Source organism: Nuphar pumila, chromosome 3, assembly GCF_984573655.1.
Source record: "Nuphar pumila chromosome 3, dmNupPumi1.hap1.1, whole genome shotgun sequence".
Lineage (NCBI taxonomy): Eukaryota > Viridiplantae > Streptophyta > Magnoliopsida > Nymphaeales > Nymphaeaceae > Nuphar > Nuphar pumila.
In genome coordinates this window covers 21,663,660-21,690,422 of record NC_143251.1, presented here as the reverse complement: position 1 = coordinate 21,690,422, position 26,763 = coordinate 21,663,660, and the positions used below count along the sequence as shown (strand labels likewise).

Genomic DNA, 26,763 nt, shown 5'->3' with positions numbered 1-26,763 from the left:
GGGATTCAGATCATGCAAGATCGGCCTGCATCCGGTCCGTTTACACCTTCACTCAGGTCCGGCCGAACGGGAAGAAGGCAAACGACCACAGAGGAATAACACTGACTAGGAAGCCCACTCTCCCATCGTAACACCACGAGAAACCCTAACCTTGAATTCATCATCGACGGAGGATCGATCGGAGCACCGGGGAGCAAACGGAACCCTAACACTATAAATACACTGAGCGATCTGCTGATCACCCGAGAGAGAGAGGGAGAGGGGTTGGGAATGGCGACGGAGTACCAGGCCGCCCTGATCCGGCGGCTCAAGATTCGGCTGCGGCAGGACGCGGGTGTCCCGTCGTTCGATCCGCGCGATCCGAGCCTGCCGCCGCTCACGACGCTCGAGGAGGCGGTCGCCGGGTCCGAGCCCTCGCCGGCGTACCTCCGGTGCCAAAAGTGCCGCGGCGGCCTCCTGGCGGGCATCCGATCGCACGTCTGCATCTACTGCGGCGCCCATCAGCGGAAGGACGTCCTCCCGCCCTCCATGTCCTTCACGTCGACCTTCGCCTATCGCCGGTTTCTTCAATCCCTACAGCTCGACGGATCCGTGAGTCCTTCTATGCTCTTCGAATTCGTGTTTTAGGTTTTAGTGCGTTGTTCGATCTCTCATCCCAGATTAGTGATCCTTTCTTTGATCTCTTGTTTCTAGGGCTTGCAGTTCTTTTATATGCATGATTTTATAAAATATCAGATGGATTTGACCATCTAAAAATTCAACGATTTTTCGGCGAAATTGTGCATTTCTTTTGTCAGAATTGCACCATAATGTTAATTTCCTAAGCATAATATGCGGCACGTTCAACAAATGAACCGTCAAGTGGATGTTGTGGATGTGTCATCCATTTTCTTGGAGGATAATAGGTTTCTCCCTGATTAAGGAGCTTGTAATGCTACAAATGCTTTTAGATTGATGCTTTCCATAATCAATATTCTTTATCGAGCTTTGAGGCTTTATTAGAATATGTGGAATCTGTAGGAATTGAATTATGTGTTTAGAGATGATATCAGGAATTGGACTATCTTCTGATGTATAAAGTATAATATGTGCTGAGCTGATGAATGAAGGTGGGATTTTTTATGTGAGTTCGTGCTGCTAAGTACTATGATATCCAACAACTAGAAGTGATTGTACTGATTAACTATTGAAAGGGATGAATATTGTGGCACAATAGGACTTGTGCAAGATTTGGGTGTACTTCCTGACTTTTTTGTAATATCGAATCTCTATTACTCACAGATGTTGTTTCACTATGTCTTATCGACTTCAATTGGTAGTTTGTGGTTTTATTAAAACACAAACAATTTCCCTTGAGAAAGGTTTCTCCTGTGTTTCAATGGGAGTTCATGGGGCCCACAGAAATAATGTAAATAATGTTATTCACAGAAACAACACCATCTCCATGACCAAAAGAAGAAGAAGAAAAGGCTCTACTTTAGGTTGAGAATATATGAAGTATTCTTATGTTATCAATTATCTTTTGCATTATTGTATCTCTGAATCATGTCAATAAGTTGTCACAATCTTTATCCATTTCTATAGATAATCTTTCTTTCCATCTGTGGTTTATGCTGTCATGGGTAGAACAATGGTAGATGCAGTGTTCATTGTGTATTCAAGTAAAATGGGTATCCTTCTAAGATACGGCCTTCTTTCTTGCTACTTCTAATTTTGGAATTAACCAACTTGAACTGATATGCTAGACTAAAAATTATCCCCAGGTTGAAGCTTTTGATTTTTAAAATTGACTGATTTTGGTAATTTTTGTACGTCAAATGAAATTGAGAACAATATTGATGATGATCATACTTACTAATGCTTAGTTGTCAAAAGTGGCACCTAAGTGCTGCCTAGGATTATGGGTCTACGCGATGGGGCCCTTAGGCGGGCTAGGCAGTAGGGCCAGCGCCTATGCATATGGGTCTAGACGATAGGGGCTTGTTTTCTTGCCTAGGCGGTGTCTAGGCTGTATGGACATGGTTGTCGTTTTTTTTACTCATTTCTTTCTTTCTTTTTCCTTCCTCTTGCTCATAATGCTTTATTTGTCCTTTTCCTCTTTTTTTCTTCTTTCTCCTCCTTTTGCCCCTCTACCTTCTTCCTCTTTTCCTTCCTTTTTGCCTTTTCTTTTTCCCTTTCTTTTTTTTCTTCTTCTTCCTTCTTTCACCCCTCCACTCTCTTCTTTTTCTTTTTCTTCCTTTTTTCCCCTTTTTTCTTTTCTTTTTTCCTTCTTTTTTGTTTTTGTTATTTACATATATGCTTGTGTTTCATATATATATATATATATTATATATATATATATTATATATATATATATTATATATATATATTATATATATATATATAATGTTTTATATTCAATGTTATGCAATTTTATGATATGTCACATTCAATTACACACCATTCAAAGTTACAATCATATGTTTGTTACTAGATTTAACTATTTATTGTAATATTTTAATTTTTCTTGATGTTTTATTTTTTGGTTCCGCCTATACCGACTAGTCCTTCCTAGGCCTCGACTAGTCCTTTTAGGGGTCTTCTGCCTAGGCTCCAACTAGTGCTTTTGACAACTAAGCACTTAAGTTGTTCTTGATAATTTCTAGCTGAGGATTTTTTTTGGCATTATTTTGCCGATGTTTTTGTCTCAGTTTAAAATGTCGATATTATCGTGATATTTTCAAGATATGGGTGACTATGGAGACAATATTAGTTTAAGTGTTGCACAACAAGTGAAGTAGCTTGAGCTCAGCCCAGTTACAGCTTGGCTTGAGCTCAGTTGTTTTTTAAACAAGCTGAGCTTGAGCACTTGTTTGATGCTTTTTTAGTCAAATGAACCAAACGTGGCTTGAATTTATGCTTTTTCAAGCTTGATAAAGCTCGTTTAGGCATACATAATCTTTTAATGTGTATATTTACATGGTTTACTCACTTATATGTTGCAAAAAAGCAAAAAATAAGTCCTACCTTAGGTAGAACGTTGGTGGGTTTAAATCCCCTACCCCTTCTCTTTCATGACAAAGGCTTTGAATGATAAAGCTACCACAACTTGAGCGTAGCCAAGCTTAACTCAAGCTCACTTGAGCCAAGCTTGGACAAGTTCACATTAAACAAGCTGACCTTAAACAGCCCAGACTTTGTTCAACCTTGACTTTCGGTTTGCCTAATTAGTTCATGCTTGGATATAGAGGTGAAATATTACTCTCTCTCTCTCTCTCTCTACTCTAGACATCCAAACTTCTCTATCACTAGTTCTTGGGAGGTGATAGGAAGCAATGAGTATATGCGTAATTGTTTTTTTTATATATGTCAAAAGAGTACCATGTTTTACTATCTTATCCATATCCTCTGCAGTTGTCCTACGCCTTTGTTTGCTAGTAGGGCTTTGTGGTTGTGCACATGTACATGTACATTTCTCTTAGCATGTGTGTGATGTGTTAACATGACATGCCCTTGAGCATAACACCTAACCAGAGTTACCGGATGCTTCTTAGATAGTTGAAAAGCCCACTACCCAGAAACTCACTTCGGAAGCACGATATTCCTCGCTTATGAAACTTGATGAAAATCTAGATTGTCCCATGCTTCTCCTATGATTTTCACACGCTTCATTTATTATTTTTATATGTTCTCTCACTCTACTTTTCATGTTTTTTATGTGTTTTCTCTCACGCTTCTCACTCACTTCCATGTGTTTTCTCTAAATTGACAATCATCATTTTTAGATTTGACTAAAAATTTAATTCTTACACTAAAAAATCATTAAATTTAATAATAGTGACTTTTATTTTAGTTTTATTTATGTTCCATTTTGATTCCCATTCAATTCTTATATTGCTTTTTTTAATCCTCACTTTCTGCTTCCTATACATTTTAAAATGCATCGCTTCTCACTTCCAGTATCTCAAACTTATGTTTGGCATGGTCACGAGACTCAAGACCATATCCCTAACTTAATCTATTCTTTTATTATTTTCATTAATTATTTTATATTTGCACTTTTTAATTTATCAATGATTGCATTACATTTAATTTTCAACCTGGATTTGTTATTCATTATTTATTATTAATCATAATAATTTAGAGTTGTTGTTTGAGAATTTGCACTCAAGTATTCATGCTTTATTGATTTAGATTGCACAGTTTATATGTTGTATGGTGGTGTCCTTGTATCCTAGTTTTACAAAACTTGCCTATCATACCAAGTCTGACTGCGTCATGTCTCTCCTACCCATATCTGTGTCTATGTGACATAGCTTTGCCGATATTTAGAACACTGGGGAGAGATTTGGGTAAAAATTCATCTGCTGCTGTTTGGAAGGGGCTCATAGGAGAGCTTTGGGCATTATCAAAGGGGCATCATTGTGGGGTGGGGGAAGTTTTGGTCTTAGTCTTATGAAAATGGAAAACTTGTTTTTCTTGGGGTAAAGTATTTGTGGATTCTCTATGTTAAAATATATTGTTATTACATATATATATATATATATATATATATATATATATATATATAGAGAGAGAGAGAGAGAGAGAGAGAGAGAGAGAGATATTTTATATATATGTTTACGTCTCTCTCTCTCTCTCTCTATCTATCTATATATATATTGTAATACCCACTAGGGGTAAAATAGTCTTTTCACTTGTAACACACATATCCATTAGGCATATGCTTTTCTTCTTTTTCTTTTTTCTTTTATTCTTTTATCTTAATAGGAGGGTTCCACCATAGAGACGTTGGACCCCTCCAACAGCCATAAATATGACCGTTGGAGGGGCTCCAACGACTCTATGGGAGCCCCTCCTTGGGTCCCTTTTGTGTATAAATAAGGGGCTTTGCCCCATGTAATCTTCAAGCTTGTTTAAGCTTTTCTTAATAAAAGTTCTCATATTTTGTAGCTCTATTTCTCTCATTTTTTGTGATTGACCATTGCCACTTTGTGGCTTATTGTATTGTTGCCCATTGCTTGTATGTTTGTGCATCTCTTAGTCACTTAGTGACATTATCTTTTCTCATTAATGTTTCGTGACATGGTATCAAAGCCTTGGTTGTGAAAGCATCATTGGAGTACTCTTACTTACGTTTGATTAAATTTTTAAGTGTCATTCTTTTGTTCTTTATCAAATTCCTCCAAAATGGCCGACAACACAAAGATCGATCTTTCATTCAAATTGAATGGAAAAAATTATAGGATGTGGGTGACCGCCGTGAAAAACAACCTCAAAGGTAAAAGACTTTGGGGATATGTATGTGGAACCATTCTGAAACCACAATTGAAGCTTATAAAAAAGGATGGAAATGAAGAAAAGGCTTTGAATGAAGAAGAGAAGGCTAAAGCTATTCAAGAGTATCAATCTAAAGTTTAAGATTGGGAAAGTGAGCATGCTAAAATATTAGCATGGTTCATGAAAGATGTGGAGCTCAAAATATGCGCCAATCTTGCCAAATTCAAGAAAGCAAATGAAGCTTGGTTCTTTATGAAAGGTATGTATACTGAAAAAGACCTTTCTAGACATTTCTTTTTGAAAGAAAAAATAAGAGGAACCAAGCAAGGGGACATGAGCATTAGAAACTACTATAGTGCTCTATCACTATTATGAGATGAACTTGCTCTTCTCGAACCACAATGGGAAGGAAGTGTTATTGCTATGAGGCAAGAGCAAATGGAGAGGTTCTTTCAATTTATTCATGGGCTTCGTCCCGAATTCGAACAACTAAGAGGGTCCCTTCTTCATAGGGCTTCTACCCCTCTTAGTGAAATTTTAACCGATTTATGCCAAGAAAAAACTCGCTTGGCTCTCAATAAAGATATCGATGAGGTCCATGCAGTATTTAGACCGAAAGATAATATGAGGACATACAAACCTCCTCATTTTTGGAAAAATAACAATGGTGAAAGAAAATTCATTTCTCACCATTGTAATGAACCGGTTATCTTCGACAGGATTGTCCTAAACTCAAAAGAAAGGTGGTTTCGGTTGGAGAGTGTTCAAATAATTCAAGTGAAGAATAAAAAAGAGATGGAGATATAAAGGACTCCATTGGACAACTTACCAAAACTCTCCAACAATTCATGATGATGAACTCTTCCACACCTTTCACCTTTGGTGCCGCAATCTCATCAATTCCAGGTATGTCCTCTTGGATTCTTGATTCGGGTGTCTCTTTCCACATGACTCCGAATGCATCTCTTTTGTCAAAACCAAGTCTCAATTCTTTCAAATTCTTCGTTTCCACGGCTGATGGAACATCATTATATGTTGAAGGAATGAGAAACCTTGAAAAAGTTTATGGTTAAAACAAAGAATTTCATGTTCCAAAAATTAGAATCATTCCAAAACTTAATTTAAATCTTTTTTCGGTCTCTCAAATCACCGATTTTGGATGTAGTGTATTTTTTTCACCAACCAATTGCTATATGCAGGATATCCGATCCGAGAAGCAGATTGGGTAAGGCCATAGAAGAGGAGACTTATATTACATAGATTTTTTATCTTTGCCATCCAAATCTTTTTGTAATCATGTTCAATCTAAAAATCTTGAGACTTGACACAAAAGGCTTGGTCACCCTAGTATTTCTAAGTTGTATTTTTTTTTATTTTTTAAAAAGTTTTGTAATGGAAAAACATTTACTTGCAATGATTGTATCCTTGGGAAAATGCATTCGCTTTTGTATCCACATAGCAATTTTATTTTCAAAAGACCATTTGAACTAGTGCATTCGGATGTATGGGGACAGACACATGTTCTGTCTAAAGGAGGTTATTTCTATTATGTTGTATTTATTGATGATTTTACTAGATACACATGCGTTTATTTTATCAAAAACAAATCTGATGTATTTTTCAATTTTAAAGAATTTCATGTTCCCATTCAAAATTTATTTCCAAACAATATAACCATTTTTAGATCCGATTCTGGAGGAAAATACATGCCAAAAGAATTTCAAAACTATCTTAAACTAAACGACATTATACATCAAAGATCTTGTCCAAAAACTCTCCAACAAAATGGTCTTGTCGAAAGGAAACATAGGCATCTCGTTTAAACAACAAGGACTCTTTTTGTTTCTAAAAATGTTTCAAATAACTTTTGGGCCGAAACCACTCTTACTGCCATTTATCTCATAAATCAAATGCCTTTCTCTTCTTTAAAAAATGTTTCCTTTTGAAAAATTGTTCAAAATATCTCCAGATTTTAAAAGATTGAGAGTTTTTGGTTGTAAGTGCTTTGTTCTTTTTCAAGGATAAGATAAACTATCACCAAAAGCTCTTGAATGTGCTTTTATTGGCTATGGAGAAAATAAAAAAGGTTAGATGTTGTGATATCAAAATCAACAAATTTTATGTTTCAAGAAATGTGACCTTTCTTGAAGAACAAAATGGTTTTGAAATTCAAAAATCTAAAGAAGAGATTGACTACTCTCTTCTATTTGACTTATTACCTAGAAATGAGTCTAAAACTGTCACATGGGTACAGGTGCGACACGGGTGCGTAGCAATTTAAAAAATTTTGGACACGGGGATACGACTATATATGTATACTATGTCACATGGGTGCGGGTGTGACACGGGTGCGGCGTAATTTCAAAAATTTTGGACACGGGGACTCGGCTATATATATATATACATATATATCAGACTCAGACAAAGTTGTGCCCATTAGGGGATAGGTGATGAGTTGGTGAAGCCTGATTCAGGGTTTTTTTCCTTACAGGAGGTGTGTGTGTGGGGGGGGGGGGTTATAGGGGGGCAAGCCCCCCCCCCCCCCCTAAGATTTTTTTTAAAATTCTGTAGCCCAGAATTTTTTTTTTTAAAAAATTTCCAAAAAGTGAACCAAAATGACCCTGGATGCGTTGACCGCACCCAGGGTCGGGTTGACTGAGTCCGAGCCGCACCCGTGTCGGTGCGTGTCGACGTGGGTGCGTCGACCTTGGAGCCGAGTCCGTGTGACAGTATGTATATATATTTTTAAAATATATATATATATATATATATATATATATATATATAACAATAATAAGACTCGGTCAAAGTTGTGCCCATTAGGGGGCACAACTATATATATAACAATAATAAGACTCGGCTATATATATATATATATTTAAAAAATATATAAAAAGATCATTTTTTTTAGTTTTTATTACGTCTTTTGCCCTAAAAATGAACAAAAATAGACTCGGTCAAAGTTGACCGAGTCCAAAATGTGGACGGACTCGGCCCTAGTGCGTTGACCGAGTTCGACACTTGGTTGACTGTGTCTACCCCGTGTCCGAAGCCGCACCCATGTCAGGGCATGTCGATGCGGGTGCGTCGACCTTATAGCCGAGTCCGTGTGACTTAGGTCTAAAAGTGATTTAATGTGTGATCATACTTGTGATGACAATTCACATCAAAATATTGATTTGCCACATCAAATTGTTGATTTGTCACATCAAATTGTTGATTCTTACAATGAGAATTTTAATTATATACATGTGTATACTCGACGTGAGGGCAATGTACCAGAAAGTGCTTTCGATATATACTCTCAAAACACCTCCTTAGAAAATCAAGTTAAAGAAACCCAACCTAGGTGATCATCTAGGAATAGTAGACCTCCACAAAAATTCATGTCATATAATTCCTTTTCTCCAAATTATAGAACTTGTGTAATGATAATACATTCCTATCATGAGCCTTTCAATTTTAAAGAGGCTAAGCAACATCCACATTGGGTTGATGCTATGAGACTTGAACTAAAAGCCCTTAAAAAAGCCAACACTTGGACCATCGTAAATCAACCATTAAACAAAAAAGTTATTGGATGTAGATGGGTTTATAAGGTCAAAACCAAGAGCGATGGGACATTAGAAAGATTCAAAGCTAGGTTAGTAGTTAAAGGATACGCTCAAGAATATGAAATTGATTATAAGAAAACCTTTGCCCCAGTTGCTAGGATGATTAGTGTAAGAACCTTGATAGCTTTAGTATCTATTAAACAATGACCTATAATCAACTCGATGTTACAAATGTATTTTTAAATGAGAATCTTTGTGAAGAAGTATTTATGGATCCTCCCCCGGGTCTTGAGATTGTTAAAGGAAAAGTTCTCAAACTTAACAAAGCCCTTTATGGTCTAAAACAAGCTTCGAAAGCTTGGTGTGATCTTTTTAGTAAAGTTATTCTTGCTAATAGTTTTATTTCTTGTTATACTGATACTGCTTTATTTGTTAAGACTGCAGGAGATCACATAACTATCCTTTTGTTATATGTCGATGACATGATCATCATTGGCAATGATAAAAAGGAAATTGAACTTATTAAAAATATCTCAAAAATAATTTTTATATGTCTGACTTTGGGCTTCTAAGGTATTTTTTAAGGATCGAAGTTGCATATTCCTCTCGAAGGTATCTTCTATCTTAGATGAAGCTTGCATCAGACATTATTGCTCGGTTTGGATTAACTGACGAAAAGAAAGTGGAAACTCCCGAAGTAATCAACGCTAAGATGAGAGCCAATGATGAAACTCCTTTAGAAGATCTCACTCTTATCGTCAGCTGATTGGATCACTCACATATTTGTCTATTACCAGGTCAGATATTACTCATGTTGTTCACAGTGCGAGCCAATTCCAGACTGCTCCTACTTTGATTCACATGGCGGCTGTCATGAGAATTATCAGATATTTAAAGAAAATCATAACAAAAAGACTATTCTTATCTTCCTCTTCATCTCCTAATTTAATTGCGTATACTGACTCTGATTGGGGGTAACCTCAATGATCATATTTCTACAATAAGTTATTGTGTTTTTCTTGGAGAATCATTAATCTTTTGGAGATGTAAGAAATAACAAAAATTGTCCATTTCTTCCACAGAGGCTGGTACTGAGCGATGGCCACCACTATCACTTAATTTGTCTGGTTGAGAAGTTTGCTCAAAGATATGGGCATATCTTTCTCTACTTCTTGAAAGCTAGGTTGCGACAACAAGAGTGTTATTTACATTGCTAGCAGCCACACCTTCCATGAACGAACAAAGCATATAGAGATGGATTGCCACTATGTTCGTGATGAATTCTTATGGGGTATCATTCAACTATCCTATGCAATTTCAGAGTATCAGCTAACGGACTTCTTCATCAAAACATAACATTGCCATTGCCATTGCTTTGTTTCTACTTTCTCCTCAGCAAACTGTCGATGATCTCACCGTGTGTTTGAGGGGGGCGGGGGTGTTAAAATATATTGTTATTATATATATATATATATATTGTAATACCCACTAGGGTTAAAATAGTCTTTTCACATGTAATACGCATATCCATTAGGGATATGCTTTTCTTCTTTTTCTTTTTCCTTCTTTTTTATTTTATTCTTTTATCCTAACAGGAGGGGTCCACCTATAGAGATGTTGGACCCTATGACCGTTGGAGGGGCTCCAACGACTCCATGGGAGCCCGTCGTTGGGTCCCTTTTGTGTATAAATAAGGGGCTTTGCCCCATGTAATCTTCAAGCTTGTTTAAGCTTTTCTTAATAAAAGTTTTCATATTTTGTAGCTCTCTTTCTCCCATTTTTTGTAATTGACCATTGCCACTTTGTGGCTTATTGTATTTTTGCCCATTAGTGACCCATTGCTTGTATGCTTGTGCATCTCTTAGTCGCTTAGTGACATTATCTTTTCTCATTAGTGTTTCATGATACTCTATTTTGTCCTCATCTCTCCAAAATTCTATGCTATTTCCCATAATAGAGCCTATAGTGATGTCCAAACATGTGCCTACAGCCATATACTTGTAACGCTGGTTTCATCTATACTCTTGATGCTGGAGGATAATATATTGGTAAAATGAGAGGACATGCAAATTCTGTGTTGGTCACCAAAAGTGACGTTTTTGTTTTCCCCTCTTGAGGTGCCACTTCGTGATATTATGCTTTATTTGGGATGTCTGTTTTCTGGTTTTTGATTTCTAATAGGATTCCTCATATCTGAAAGTCAATACTTGCCAACATACAACCCTAGAGATGTTTTTTCCCAAAGAAAAATACTAGCAATATTTCAAGGAGTACCTTTCATGCATATAAATTGTAAACTTCCTATATTGGCTACTCATCAATAGAAGAAACAATGGAAAAATATAAGCAGTCTTTGAATGTATTTATTTATTTCTGTTTCTGTTTATGCTTAATTTTAAGCATAATAGTTGTTTGATGAACCAAAGTGTTTCCTATTAATGTTCAAGAAATACAAATAAAATGAAGCAACAAAAATACCTCATTTTTTATTAATAGGAGAGGAGATGTTGGTTTTTTCTGTTTATACGTGTACTTTTTGTTTGAATTATACTTTATTAATTTTGATTTAATAAATGATTCAAGTGTAAAAAGTAACATGCATTAACACGAAATTTGTAAATTCTATTCAGTTCGGTTTCATAGCGAGTTCAAGCGTAAAAACCAACACACATTGACACAAAACATATAAATACTGTTCAGTTTGGTTTAATAAAGGCTTCAAGCATAAAAACCAAAACTCATTGAAACAAGATCGTATAGGTTCAACTCCAAGCTGTTGTGATCAATGATCTACCCAAATCCAATTCTTGGGTCTAACATGGATTTTGTATGGATTTAATTTTTGACCTAATCTAACACATTAAATTGCTGAGAGTATTTAATACAGTTCAAGTTTCTACAAAAGTTTGAATTGTGCTAATTGGAGCCCCCTTTGACAAAATATGAACTCAACTACTCTCAGTTTGGTTCTATATGGTTCAAGCCTATATTAGATTCATGGTGTCAATGCCGCATGCATTTAAACCTAAAACAAAACATGAGAAAAAAAAGAGTTGGAAAGATACTGCCTGAAAGTTATATTCTTGCCCTAACGCCATTGGCATGTATAGTCTTTCCATGACTGTCAAATTCTTGGATAACGGAGCTTTTTTTGCTCCCTTTAGGCATATAATTGAGTTCCAAGGTTGTAAGTATCATATCGTTATCCGTATCGGTTAGGCCAAAAATAAGATATATATTGTATCATATTGTAGAAAATCATAAATTTTTAATATTTTTTCAAAAATTCCAAAAAGTTATGAAAAATAAGAAAAAATTATCAAAAAATCTAAAAAAATCACAACACATGAAATAATGATGAATTGCACAAAATACAACCATAAAATCATATATGAAACATTTATGTCTTTATGAGCTGCATAAGACATCATCAAACATCAACTATCTCACAAGAACAATGAAAAATATTAAATATCTTATAATTAAGAACATGTCACAAGACTAATACTTTCATATTGCACAAACAAAAATATTATGACAATAGGTGCACTCGATTTTCACTTGTTACTTGAGTGCCCCATTGTCACACTGGATCATTGTGATCATCGCAAAATTTTTCCTCTTGTGATATTCTCTCTCTTCCTTCTCTTTTCCTTTCCAACCTCTTATTTTCCTCCTTTTTGAAGGGAGAAAGATAAAAGACGAAAAGAAAGAGAGAAGAGAAAAGAAAGAAGAGAAGAGAAGAGGAACTCTTTTGCGGTTCTCACTTGACCTTAATTCAAAATTTTTTGAAATAACTCGCCTCCGTTTTGAAATATTTGCGGGAAAACTGGGAGACAGGATCCGCTCGTCGGTACGAGGTTCGACCGTTCCTGACACCTTTACCAGGGGTAATCGAACCAAGGGTCGAATTTATGCCTTTTGTTTTGCAAAGAATTTATCTAAGTATTTATCCTAAGTCTAAATGCACAATGAATCATGCTTGTGCAAATGCAAAGATGTATGCTCTTTTTGAAAATATTTTGAAGAGTTTCCAAGTGAATCTGATAAAGTGAAGAAATGATTCCTAACTTAGAACTTCAGATTAAAGTTCTAAGTTTTTAGAATAATCAAGATTTTGGGAAAATAAATCTGGAATTTGAAAAATTGATCTTGAAGTCTTGAGATAAAAAGAGAATGAAGGAAATTTTCAAAGTCATAAATGGACTTTGAATTTAGAGGTTTGGACTTGGATGAATATTTGGAATGGAATTGAATTCCAATTTTGAAGTTTTGAATTTAGATGAAAATGTGGGAAATCAAAAGGAATTGAGAAATGGGATTTGCAAAAGTTGGAATTTCAAGATGAAATCCGAATCCAAGTTCTGGATTCTGAATAGAGTTCAAGGTTGAATTTTGAATTTAAGATCTGAAATGGGAACTTGATTTGAAATCAGGAATGAAATGGAATTGGCTTTTGGAATTAAAGTGGAATTTGGATTTGGAATTTTGAATGGAATTGGATTCGAGATTTGGAATCCAAGATGGTATTTGGATATGAAATCTGAGATCCGAGATAGGGTTAGACTCTGGATCCTAATATGGAATTGGATCTGAAGTCTGAGATCCAAAGTAGAATTGGATTCTGGACCCTAGAATGGATTTGGATCTGAAGTCTGAGATCCAATGTAGAATTGGGTTCTGGATCCTAAGAATTGGAATTTGGATCTGAATCTGAGACCCAAAATAAGGTTGGATTCTGGATTCCTAAGAATTGGAATTTGGATTTGAATCTGAGATCCAATGGTAGAATGAGGATCTGGATCCTAAAAGAGATTTGGGTCTATGATTTGGAGATCCAAAGTGGAATAAGGATTTAGATCCTAAATGGAATTTGAATCTGTGATGGGAGATCTAGAGGATTTGGATCCTAAATGGAATTTTGGATCTGTGATGGGAGATCCAAAACGGAATGGGGTTTATACTTGGAAATCTGGATCCAAGTTGAGACTAGGATTTGACTTTGGATTTGGTTTATGAAAAGTCCAAATAGGACCTTTAAAGATGGATCTGGGTTTTTAGAAACCCAAAATTTAAGTTTTGAGATTCAAATCCAAACCTTGATTGAAGATAAAGGAGGTGAACTTGATTTTAAAAATCAGAGGATAACTTCAAAGTTAAATTGAACTTTGAAATTGAATTTTGGATTGAGTTGGAAATTTGAAGTTTTGAATATAAAATGATTTCTGGAATTTCAAAGTCAAATTGGACTTTGAAATTTGAATTTTGAATCTTTGAAATGAGATAGAATTGGATTTGAATAAGATCTGATTTAAGAAGAAGAATCACTTGGAATTTTGAAAAGGAAGTTTTGAAAATATGATGCAATTCTATCCTATATGATGAATGAATTTAAAGAGTTTGAAATTGGAATTTGAAAAGTTATTCCATTCTTTAAATGGATCAAGAATGAGATTGAAGATATAATATATCCCTGACTATGGTCATTGGATATATTATATAATAATCACTTTTAAATTCAAGTGAAGAATAAAATACATTTTTGGTGCTTTTATAGAATTTAAAATGAAATTAACCCTCAAAATACCCTGACTATGGCCATTGGTACATGTTTTGAGTTAATTTTAAGTTAAATTCTGATAAAAGGAAGAAAATATTTTGAAAAAAATATGATGGATTTTGAAAAGTGGATCCAGTGTTATTTTGTAAAAGACAAAAATTCTAAGTTTTGTTTACACCCCGACTATGGCCGTTGATGTAAATCGTCAACTTAGAATTAACTTACCTCTTACGAAATGATGCACGTGCCATTCGTGTTTCACCATCGTGGGAATTTTGAGAAATGAAGGAAAAATACATGAAATAAGCAATTCATGGCATTTTACAATGCTCATTCATTCTACCTAAAGCAGGAAATGTAAATTCTCATTATATCTAGCTATTACAACATGGGAAAAGCAAATTTACAACCCCAAGTAATGATGTCTTTCACATATTTCCTGCAAAAATCAAGTGTTAATATGCAGTAGAAAACACAGATATAAAAGAAAGATAATGCTTTATAAGACGAAGAGCATAATAGAATATACATGGCTATGTATATATATAAGGGAATGGATTCATGAAAGCATGTATGTGTATTCCTATGACTAGAGATTTTTTTTTTTCATAAGATATAAACATATTTATACATATACATATGATAGGCATGATGCTGGTGCCTAAGGGTAGCTTTGGAGTGTAGGGGTCTTTATGGCAGGATATGGATAGCTGATGTGCTGGTGGAGGCAGGGTTGTGATGCCTGCATTGCAGCAGTAGCTGGTTGGATTTGGTGATGAAAACTGCCCCACTTAGAAGAAATCTGCTGTATTGCAGGAGAAAAACCCGGTGGGATGATGTGGCGAGTTTGCAATATGGGGATCTGTGTTGCCATGCAATGCCATAAAGCATAGAATGTAAATATGAATGAATGAAAATGACAGTGACTAGGTCGACTGGAATGTAATGAGATGAACATGACTGATGGTCATGATGCAACTGACATACCTATAATGGCTGGGTGCTAAATAGTGGATGAAATGACGAACTATGTTATGTAACAATAAAGGGGGTATTGAAAAAAAAAAATGACAGGGAAGATGTGTAGCAGTGATGATACACTGCTGTGGAAGTCTGCAGTGCATGCAGTAAATGTGGGCTGAAGATGGACTGTGGGTGAATAGTGGTGTGAGACGGGTTTTAGTAGATGAAGTGGGTGCAGTTACAGATAGTGAGGGTAATGGATTACAGCAGGGAGGGCTGCTGCAGATGCTCATGGAAACTAAAAGAAATGTTGTCACACTAGTGCAGACGCCTGACTTTATCTAAGTGGGAAGTAAATGACAGGTGAATGTAATATGCAGCGAAAAGCGTGCTGAATATTTTGTGAAATTATGGAAATCGTTGAAATGCATGATGCAGAACCATGAGATACCCATTTCTAAAAAAAATGACAACCTTCCAACGATTCAATTTCAGACTTCTGTTTTTATATATCAGGATGAACAGGAAAAAGGAACTTTACCTGTTGTCTTTTCGAGAGCTTGAGGATATTCAAGCACACTCTAAATCACATATATCTGAAAGTCATTCATTCATATATTCAGAAATGGCCTATTTAACCGTTAACAGGTCCTCATGGATCTCGCTATGTCCTGACAGCTAAAAGAAAACTTCAGAAGTATTTCAATCACTAGGCCTTGTAAATAGAGTGATTACTTTGAGATGGAAGTAATCCATGATTATGATCCTGCAAGAACTCTTATGTCTGAATTAACCAAAAAGCATAGCCTCTGGCCTGGCGGTATCAATGCACAAACGAAGGGATGGATCTCTCCTAGTCACTCAGTTTCAATCATTTCTCTGATCCCAGAATCATGGGAAATGAGGGTATACATTAATGGATAATTGCTTGCTCAAGCAAAAGGTAAAGGAAAAGAAGAATGAATAATGGTAAATAAAAAAAAGGAAAAAGAAAAAAAAAGAAGAAAAAAAAAAGATGTACACGATCCCTGCACTTGGCATTGGCATAAGCCTCTTATGTGTATTTTGATTTAGGTAAACAATAAATCAGCATGAAATAACATGATGATGTTCACAGGGTTATAAATGATACATGTGGATTATGTGCAATATACAGGTTAAAGAATCAGGATGAGTCGCATGGAAGCATATGCTGAGATTAGCGCCATATAATGTTGAGTGTTTGAAACGTCCTGTTGAGTGAACAAAATAAATACAGCAGAAAACCGATTAAAGACAGGAGATATGACAGAATCCGTGAGCCCTACATATCTGAGAGAGTACCCAGAATGTGGCGATGATTCCCCCGTTGATTACAGGAATCAGAACATGGTTATGTCGTAAAGGGGTGCCTACAGGAAATATACCTTCAACGACTGGATGCTTATATCCTTTTGATATAGCTGCTGGGGAAGCTTTGGCAGCGGCTGTTGTGGCTGATATGAGTGCTTGGGCGAGCGCCAATGATGATGGACCTGCAACATGGACAATAACATAGGATAAACATAGACAGATATGAGAATTAAAATGTATAAGAGATGCACAGGGGGTAATAGCAGAAAAGAAAATGGATGTCGAATGGCTTTAGATCTGCTGTGATAGGTGGTGCACGTTGAACCTTCCCTTTAATCGAATCAATCAAGACTCCATTGAGTTGTCATTGTTGAAAATGTTGCAGGAGAGAGGCTAACTTGCACCTGGCCATAACCCTGAATACTTGTTTTGCTTTGACAGTGGTAGCTTGATTTCATATCGAATTGATCACTTACAGCAAACCAACTCGATGTCAATTTTATCTTTGGACACAACCATCGTTATGACAGGTGATATATGGAGCCTCTGGAGCCCAAAGTTATCCCAGGGTGAGATCCTTTTAAGCTTTAATGCGATTGACAAACCCAGATAATTGTTTATCAAGGTATAAACACTTCTGAACTCCAACCCATCTAAAAATCTCCTGATGCACCCCATCAACCTCCTTCTGCAATTACTGTCTGGCCATATTTCAAAATCATCATGAAACACTTATTCATCTTCTTTTTTTTTTATGGCCACAGATTCTAATCGATTGGAGCTTGGAGTTTGTTTAGTTCACAAGAAACAAAGTTGGAACAGCTACAGCATGGGGGTTCCCCATATTAGCCAGTTCAAGTAAATAGAGCACTTCATATGAAAGTCACACAGAACTCAGGATTCTGAGGAATTTAGCAAAGAATGGCATGAAGACATATGATGATACAAGAGAGTTACACTCACAAATGCATGAAGATAACAATTGTAGAACTAAAACAAATGTACGGGAGCACAATGAAAAACGAGGAAATCTAAAAATGTTGGGCTCCATGGCCATTCAAATGCTGATCGTTTCAAAGCAATTCAGATCAGACAACTTTTTTTTAGGGCCAATCAAGTAGAGGATTTACAACAGGGAAAGGAAATCTGCTATTAGGGAAGGTCGGATTTGCTTTTTGTGGCAGATCAACCCCCTATTTTTAGATCTAACATCCTCAATTTACATGGTAGATCAGACAGAAGCATCCCGATGGAACTGCCTTCTCGTGACAGTAATCTCAGGACAGATTCAACTTTTAGAAAGGGAAGTCCAGCATAACGAAGAGTCTCACGGTGAACTGATGATCCACCGTGGGTCTCCATTTCAGAAAATGCAAATGGGACCTAGCCTATGTGATGACAATATATGACATGAAAGTTAGACAGGGGGAGGGGTTAAAAGAGAAGACTCATGCATGAGAGAAACGGAACCAGAGTTTTATTGCCCCAAAAAATAATAATAATAAGATCAATCGCAAATCAGGCTCAGAGCCATTTGTTCAGCAAACCCAGGTCACTAGCTACTGCCGTAGACTGCTTATTTTGAGTTTTACAGCGCACCCGGGGGCAATCTCTTGACGAAAATCAGTGAATCAGAAAGGGGGGTCAAACGCCGTGAACGTTCAATGTAATCAAATACAAAAAAAAAAAATCATGGAATGTTATCAATGGAACGATTGAAATATAATGGAAGACGCAAAATGGAAGGGAATGTCGTGAATGAATTCCAAAATGCATTCACATGACATTACTGATTATAAAATAAAGATTTCAGTATAAATCAAGAATATGAACTCACTATGATAATTAAGATCAACAGACCATAAAAAGGGAAATCTGAAATAGGTAATCAAAATAAACCAAGAACTCATCATGAATGAGGAATCTAAGAGCATGAATGGGAAAGTCAGATAATGGAAAAGAGAATAAGAAGATCGAGTATAAACAGATATTCGATCAGAGAAAAAAAAATTCCATAAACACAAAAGAAATGTAGGGATGGATATTCCGTTACTATTGCACAAAGAAGGGATGGGTATTGTTATGAGCAACCCCAATCCCTCAAAAGGTGCGTTAATGAGGCAGCAAATCGAGAAAGCTCAGAGGTAATAAAATAAAAAAAAAGTATAGGGAAGGAGAGATTCTTACCAGATTTTTCGCTTTAAATCGAAAGAGGAGAAGTGCGTTTGGGTATTCTTGTTACCGGAAATCTTCCTCCTCCGCTGCAGGAAATGCCGAAATGGGCTGCTGAGGAAGGGTCTAAGGCGACGGCTGAGAGAGACAATGCTGGGTGATCGATGCCCGAAGGAAAAAGAGAGATGCCCTCTTTAAAGAGAAGAAGGAAAATTCGAGAAGCTGTTTGTTGAAGATGAAAGGGGGAGAACGAGAAGGCTGGTTTACAATCAACGATGGAGAGATGCCTTCTTGCGATGGAGGTTTCCAGAAGAAAATACGCGGGAGCAAGTCGTTGTAAAATTTTCTTTTTTCTAAAAAGAGGGTTCCTCTTTAGAAACTTTTAGTAAAATGGTTTTTCAAATGAGTTTTTTAGCAAAAACCACTTTAAAAAGCTTGAAATCGTTTGTTTTTTTTTTTCTCGCAGTTTTTCCAAAATCTTGTTCTTTTTGGTTTTTATGTTATTTTTCTATTTTTTGTATTTTTAGAATAAAATTCTAAAACTTTACGAGAAATCAAAGATTTAAAACTAATTTTTTTTGTGTTTTTGTAAAATATTTACAAAAGAGAATTCTTCTGAGAATTTTAAAGCTATTTTGAGAAAATTTCTTCAGAAATGGGTTCGGATCCGGGTTTTGAGGAAATTTGGATTTAAAATGCTGGATTCGGATCCGGAATTGATTTTGAATACATTAATATGGAATTTAGTTCAAAAAATCTGAAGAATGACTGAAATTTAGCTTTGAAATTGTTTTGATTTTCTCAGAAAATGGAATCAGGGGCAAAAGGGTCATTTTTACAAAACTTTGAAAAATTTGGGGTGTTCACAATCATCTGATGTCATCTTTGTTGAAGGAATGTGGACCCTGATTTTTACCTTGATAATTTTTGCGGATCCAACTTCACGATAAGTTGCAACGGGCAATGCCCTCTGCTTGTAAGGTGGGGGTTTGGGAGGCGTGAGCCCCCGAGGCGATTTTTTTTAGTGTAGTTTTGTAATTTTATTCATAATAGAGATTTTTTACCCTAACCCACTTCTTTAAGTTGAAAAATGGTGGTAATGTACTATTACTTGAGCAAACCACGGAACCCTCTCTCACAAATCGAGCCTCAAATCGCTCTCACGACTCCTAGGGTGTGTAGATACCCGTCTATTGGCCTCTACATAAATGAGGAAGTCGACCCTCAAGAGGTCTTTAAAAAAAATTACGATTTGTCCCTTTTTAAAGTACGCTGAAGGTATATCATACAATACACACTCGTATCGTGATACGAGTGTGTATCGTATCAGTTTTTCCATAATAACGATATGTGTCTTACTGTATCGTACGATACGGTACGATACTTACAACATTTGTTCCACTGTTCTTATTTGCAAAAGGCATAGTTAGGGAAGCATTTCATTAACTTTTAATAAGTTTGTTCATAATTTATTGTAGCATCTGATGGAATTCTTTTGTCCATTGATCCATGGTTTATCATTAACATAAGAAATTGTAGACAATCTTCTTTTCTGCATCAAATAAAACCATAGTCACAAATATTGGTATCGGCTATATCTCGGCGAGATATAATATCGTGTTATTATAGGTTTTCTAATAAATCTCAGGAAAATCTCAAAATTTAAAAATAAAAAAATAGAAAAAAAAACAAAAAATAAATAAATGTAAAGTCCCTTTCCCTCTTCCTTCCTCTTTTCTTTCTTCCTTCCCTTTTCTTTCTTTCTTTTTTTTCTTCCTTCCCTTCCTCTTTCTTTTCTTCTTTCCCTTCCTTTTTCTTCCTTTCCTCTTTCTTTCTTTCCTCTTTTTTTCCTTCCCTTCCCTTTTCTTTCTTTCTTTTTTTTCTCCCTTCCCTTCCTCTTTCTTTTCTTCCTTCCATCCTTTCCTCTTTCTTTCCTCTTTTCTTCCTTCCTTCCTTGCCTCTTCCCTCCTCTTTCTTCTTTCCTTCCTCTTCTTTCTTTCTCTGTTATGGTTCTGGCTGGGTTGCAGCAGCGATAATATTGTGATATATTCAAGTTGCCGATATTTTGAAAATATTGTGATATTTTGCCGTTAATATCATTTGTTCAATTTCTAGCGTTAATATCACGATATTTTCAAAATATCGGTGATATCTGTGACTGAATAAAACATGAATATGGTGAGTTTGATTCTTTCAGGAAGTTGTATCATTGAATACTGGGACACTGCATTCTACAAGTCGACAGGAGACCCCAAAGAAAGAGATTGTCTTGTCAGAATTGTTAGATTTTGAGCTGAAGTGGCCTCAAGGCACTGAGAGCACAGATAACAGCAGTGAGAGCAAGGTTCCAGTGCCAAATGCGAGTTATGTAAACTTAGCTGGTGTTGAACTGGATACCTTCTTCAACAAGGCCAAAACAGAGATAGCACCAGACAGAACAAATGGACAGTCAACATCAGACCTTTCAATTAGCAAGGAAATGGTTATCATCCCTTCTGAAGAATTCCATTTTGATATGTTCAAGAAAACTTATGACAATTCTATGGTGGATACCAATACAGCAGATGCATCTTTTTCTTGGAAAGCTGAATTTGAACCAGGCACTTCTGGAAGTCAGACAGCTGATACCAATGTAACAAGCTTCTTTTCACCTACTGCTAATAACTTTTTCAATGCTGTGGAGGCAACTAAAGGAGCAGGACTCGATAAAGAGATACAGTTTTCAACAGATAACAAGGGTAAGGATGAAGAAACTAATGAATACAAACATTTTTCATTCTCCACAGGGAACATGCCTCAAGATATAATTTTTGGAAGTGATATAAAGGAGAACAACAGCATTGATCAAACAAGACAAAGTGATAATTCGGTAGATGATTGGCAGGATTTCGCTGGTTCTACTCATTTTTCATTCTCCACAGAGAACAGGTCTCAAGATATAATTTTTGGAATGGATACAAAAGAGACCAACAGCACCAATCAAACAAAAGAAAGTGATAATTCACTAGATGATTGGCAGGATTTTACTGGTTCTGCAGATACTCCAGATCTCTCTTCGAGTCCATCGCCCCTTACTAGTGCAGCAGTTTCCCATGAACCTGCTATGCAAGTTAATTCTATCGACATAAACTATGACACTTTTCAGAGAAACATGGATGCAAGATCCAATAAAGTGGTACAGACCACTGCTGATTCCAAAGATCACATTGAAGTATCTAATCACTCGAAACATTTGTCCTCCAATTCTGAGTTTGATGCTTTCTTTGGGGGAAATTCTCAAGAACATAACAGCAATGGTCTAACAAAAGAAAGAGTTGATGATTGGCAGGATTCTGCTTATTCTGGAAATATGCCTGATACCTCTTCAAGCGTGTGGCCTCTAGCTGGATCAGTGGTTCCACAAGCATCTGCTAAACAGATCGAATCAGCAAAATTAACAGAAGAAATGGACACTATTCTCACAAACTGTAACACTGCTCAGAGAACGATGGATGCAGGATCCAATAAAGTGGTAGAGGGCACTGCTGATTTCAAAGACAACGTTGAAGAATCTAATCACTTGAAAGAGTTGTCCTCCAATTCTGAATTTGATGCTCTCTTTCGGGGGAAACCTCAAGAACATAACAGCAATGGTCTAACAAAAGAAAGTGATGACTCGCCGGATGATTGGCTGGTTTTTGCTGGTTCTAGAGATATGCCTGAGCCCTCTTCAAGTGCACGCCCTCAAGCTCGTTCAGCAGTTCCACAAGAATCTATCAAGCAGATCAAATCAGCAAACTTAACAGAAGAACTGGAGACTATCAACATAAGCTATAACACTGTTCAGAGAACCATGGATGCAGGATCCAACAAAGTGGTACAGATCACTGCTGATTCCAAAGATAATGTTGAAGAATCTAATCAGTCTAAGCAGTTATCCTTCTCCAATTCTGAATTTGATGCTTTCTTTGGGGGAAATTCACAAGAACATAGTATCACTGTTCTAAGAAAAGAAAGTGATGACTTGCTGGACGATTGGCAGGATTTTGCTGGTTCAGGAGATATGCATGAGCCCTCTTCAAGTGCATGGCCTCTATCTGGCTCAGCAGTTCTGCAAGAATTTACTACACGGGTTGACTCAGCAAAATTAACAGAAGCAATGGAGTCCATCAACATAAACTATAGGACTGTTCAGAGAACCATGGATGCAGGATCCCATAAAGTGGTACAGATTACTGCTGATTCCAAAGATAAGAGTGAAGAATCTAATCACTTGAATCAGTTGTCCTTTTTCAATTCTGAATTTGATACATTCTTTGGGGGAAATTCACAAGAACATAACAACAATCTTCTAATAAAAGAAAGTGATGACTCAATGGATGATTGGCAGGATTTTGCCGGTTCTGGAGATATGCCTGGGCCCTCTTCAAATGTGTGGCCTCTAGCTGGCACAGCAGTTTCACCAGAAACTACTAAACAGATCAACTCAGCAAACTTAATACAAGGAATAGATTTTGCTAACTGTATTCATTCTGACCCTTTTTCCATGGATATTCAGAGTCAGAAAAGTTCTGTTGATTTAAATAATGTGTCATCAGAGTCTTCCCTTTTCGGCAGGTATCATCTTCACTCTCGACTATGTTACTAGTTCATTGTCTTACTGTTCGAAGTAATCTGGTAAAATAGATACTGGAACTGATCTCATTCTTGTGCCCCTGGAATAGCATCATGCCAGCCTCATTGTAGTAGTTTTTGAATAATTTTATCAGTGCATGTTTCTGGAGTTGAATCATGCAAACTACCAAGCAGTATACATGGTTGCCTGCTGTATTATCTCAATCTACAATGGTACTAGTTGCAGTTGAAGTGTTCCTTAGTGGCCTGATATTAGGCGTCTTTCATCTCAAAGGACTGTCGGGACAGACTTTTGGGTGCCATGCCAGATATTTTCCTGTGTCATAGCTGTTTGGATATATCTGTTGCAAAAATGTCACATTCACCTTTCTTTACAACTTCTGGCATGCAACTCTAGGTTAAATACCCATGAATGCATTGAAGACGGATTGGTTGAATGACACAAGATATCCTGGTGTCATCAGAAGCATTAAGATGTAGTGGAGTAGAAGTAGAAAGATGTTACTAGTATTTTTCCATGGCCACCAAGGGTACAGTTATCCGTGAGATCTTAAGACATTGCCTGCAAGTGCAGTACACTTTATGGCAAGAAGATATTATGGAATCAGTAGGTGGTCAGTGATTCCTTTTTCATGATGAGGTGGACAATTTTCTTCCCATTTGCTGCTTTTCCATTGGGATCATAGATATTCTGAGGTTTGGTGGCGGTTTCGCATACAATGGCTGACTGTACTTGGCTGATCACAGTAACAAAGTTTTCATTACATCTACATCTTTCATTAGGCCCTCCATGGAGTGTAGTTATTGGATTTTACAGGAATTACTGAACATAGATTCCTGTTAGAAACCAAACTTAATTTATGTTCTACAATCAAACTTTAGTATACCCTTATTTAGGTTTCATTCTTGCAGAATGGGAGATGCAGTAGGGATGCTTGACTCAAATACCAATCAGGAAGGTTTGGTTAACAATGGAGGCAACACCTCAGCAGCCATGTTGTTCGATTCCGATGCTTCTAGTAGCAAAGAAAAAGTCGAGATGTTGATCTCTCAGATGCATGATCTTTCCTTCATGCTTGAGAGCAGACTGTGTATTCCAGGAAAGCTCGAGAATTCTGATTAAATGGTCTGCAGGTAGAGCGGACCCCATTTCTTGTTTGTTGATGTCTCTGTCCCTGTAAAGTTTTTTTCATTTCCTTTTATATGCCCATGCCTCTATTTTCTTCTATTTTTGCTGTTATTTTTCTATATTGTGGGGGCGCCTGTTTGGATAACATGTGTTAACAAAGTTGATGTAAATTTGGCACGCCACATCAACTGGGTTGAGTGTTGTTTGGTTGACATCCCAACCGTTACCCCGAAAACCGAACCAAGTTGTATTTGGAAAATTGAGGAGGATCTTAATCCAAATGGGATTGACCCACCCATTTCGCCGCCCTCTACTCCCCTTTCACCCTCCTTTTCCTCTTGGAGATTATCATCATGTGGCCATGTTCTAGTCTGATAATGTATGGTGCTGCATTCTTTTCTTTTCATAACGTAGCCGGGATTATCAGCTGACAGTCTCTTGAATGCAAGGAGATGCAATAGCTGGAATGTTTTTCGCCAACAAGCAAAGTCCTTTCAAATAAGGTAGACGTGTGGTGTTAGCAGTTGGGAACCACTGATCTATTTACTCATTTCTGATGTGTTCACGTCTGATCACATGGCAGCATTTTAAGTGGGGCATTCATTGATTCATTCTGTTGCTGTGGAGTCCATAGAATGTGGCCATGTGAGTGGCCGTGAACCCATAGGAGTGACGAGTCCCGGTTCGTGGTGTTTGTGATTGTCTGCCAACAATATTCCAACCATCACGTGGTCAGAAGATGAACGCAAGGTAGTGCTCTTTATGAATAGTGCTATGTCAGGCTTGTCAGCTGCTTTCTGTATTTGAGAGAGAGAGAGATCCTTCATCTAACTCTTGAACAGGTCTAGACCCCGAAACCATGGTTTATGATCTAAGTTGAGACAGGGAGGGGTGCGATTTGGTTGGAATCAGATGATTGATCACAACTTGTAAATTTCATTCATATTGAAGCTTCAATCCACTTATCTGCATGTGTGTGTTTAGGTTTCTCTGATGCTTAAAGTTATGTTCCTTTTCCATTCTCCACACGAGATTAGCTTCAAAATGGTTCTGCTTTCATTCTTATTCACTTGTAAACTAGGTATTTTTTCTAGGTGAGAATTATATCTGCTCCATTTTTGTTATGTTACAGTCAAGTTGCTCATGGACCCAACACAGGTTATTCTGGTGTAGCTCGGGCCATGGAGGACCCTGGGTCCAAATTCATCTATGCATTGCTAAATGCAAATGCATCATGTAAACCATCGGTTTTTGCTCAAAATTACGAACAGAAGCGATTCCTCCTGGCTTGGTTTCTGAATGTTTCCAGGTTTTGGTCAGAGAGGCAAACCAAGTTTGGATTCCATCTAACCATATTCTTTTTTTTTTTGACAGAGAAAGCTGGGGTTTGTCTGACCCCTACCAGTTATACAACCATACCATTTGGGGGTTAGAACTTGCAACATTCCAACACAAGGTGACGTGCACTAACTGCTCCTGCCAGACAAGCGGAGCCCCTGTCGGTAGCATGCTTTTTATGAACTTGGCTGAGAAGACATACAACTTTAGGTGGTAGGGAACTAGTTGTGGATGCAGTGCTTTTGGCAGGTCATATATTAAGTGAAAAATGTGTTGGGGCTAGTCTAAACATGAAAATCCCTGCTTAGAGCTGTCTAGATGGGATTTGATGTAGAGGTCTTTCTTTAAGACTTGTTTGTTGAGCTGGCAACTTTGATATAATCTTTTCCCACCGTGAATGAAACAAACATCAAATCATCATGGTGGAAAAGTGCCATGCTGGCATAAGTGGGCTCCAGTTTTTTTGCTATCTATGTAAATCCTTTCATACCTCCTCTCCTGTGAAAGCTTTCACATGTAAAGGCTGAGCTGATAGGATTTTCTTCATAAACCCATGTCCATTCCCATGTAAAGTCTTTTATTCCTTGATTGTTTCTTTCTCAGCTGTGATTGTTTATTCCCACCCATCACAAAGCAAACATGTTAGTTTTGTATGGTCTTTTAAAAAATAAGTATCACTTCCGGACATGGTACTCATTTCCAGGAATCCATGTCACTTAGGCAACTGTATTATGAGTAGGGATCCAAACAGGTTAAATCTAGTCCCGATGTAAGCATTACTGAATCCAGCTAATTGAATATTGTTTAATTGGATTCAGCCTTGCTTTCAGAGTACAATGAAA

General features: G+C 36.9%; 1 protein-coding gene across 1 annotated transcript; it reads left to right on the top strand.

The window, feature by feature from the left end:
- Positions 1–26,488, top strand: LOC149842249 (uncharacterized). Its single transcript, XM_090001336.1, has 4 exons — positions 1–591; positions 21,038–23,436; positions 24,367–24,588; positions 25,958–26,488. Exons 1-3 carry the CDS (start codon positions 271–273, stop codon positions 24,575–24,577), a joined length of 2,931 nt encoding a protein of 976 aa, XP_089857462.1. The 5' UTR covers positions 1–270; the 3' UTR covers positions 24,578–24,588; positions 25,958–26,488.
- The last annotated feature ends 275 nt before the right edge of the window (positions 26,489–26,763 follow it).

Excerpts from the sequence above, each read along its gene's own strand:
- LOC149842249 (XM_090001336.1), top strand. The coding sequence starts at position 271 with ATGGCGACGGAGTACCAGGCCGCCCTGATCCGGCGGCTCAAGATTCGG. Across the intron at positions 592-21,037 it reads CCCTACAGCTCGACGGATCC|GAAGTTGTATCATTGAATAC; the intron begins GTGAGTCCTTCT and ends TGATTCTTTCAG. Across the intron at positions 23,437-24,366 it reads GAGTCTTCCCTTTTCGGCAG|AATGGGAGATGCAGTAGGGA; the intron begins GTATCATCTTCA and ends TCATTCTTGCAG.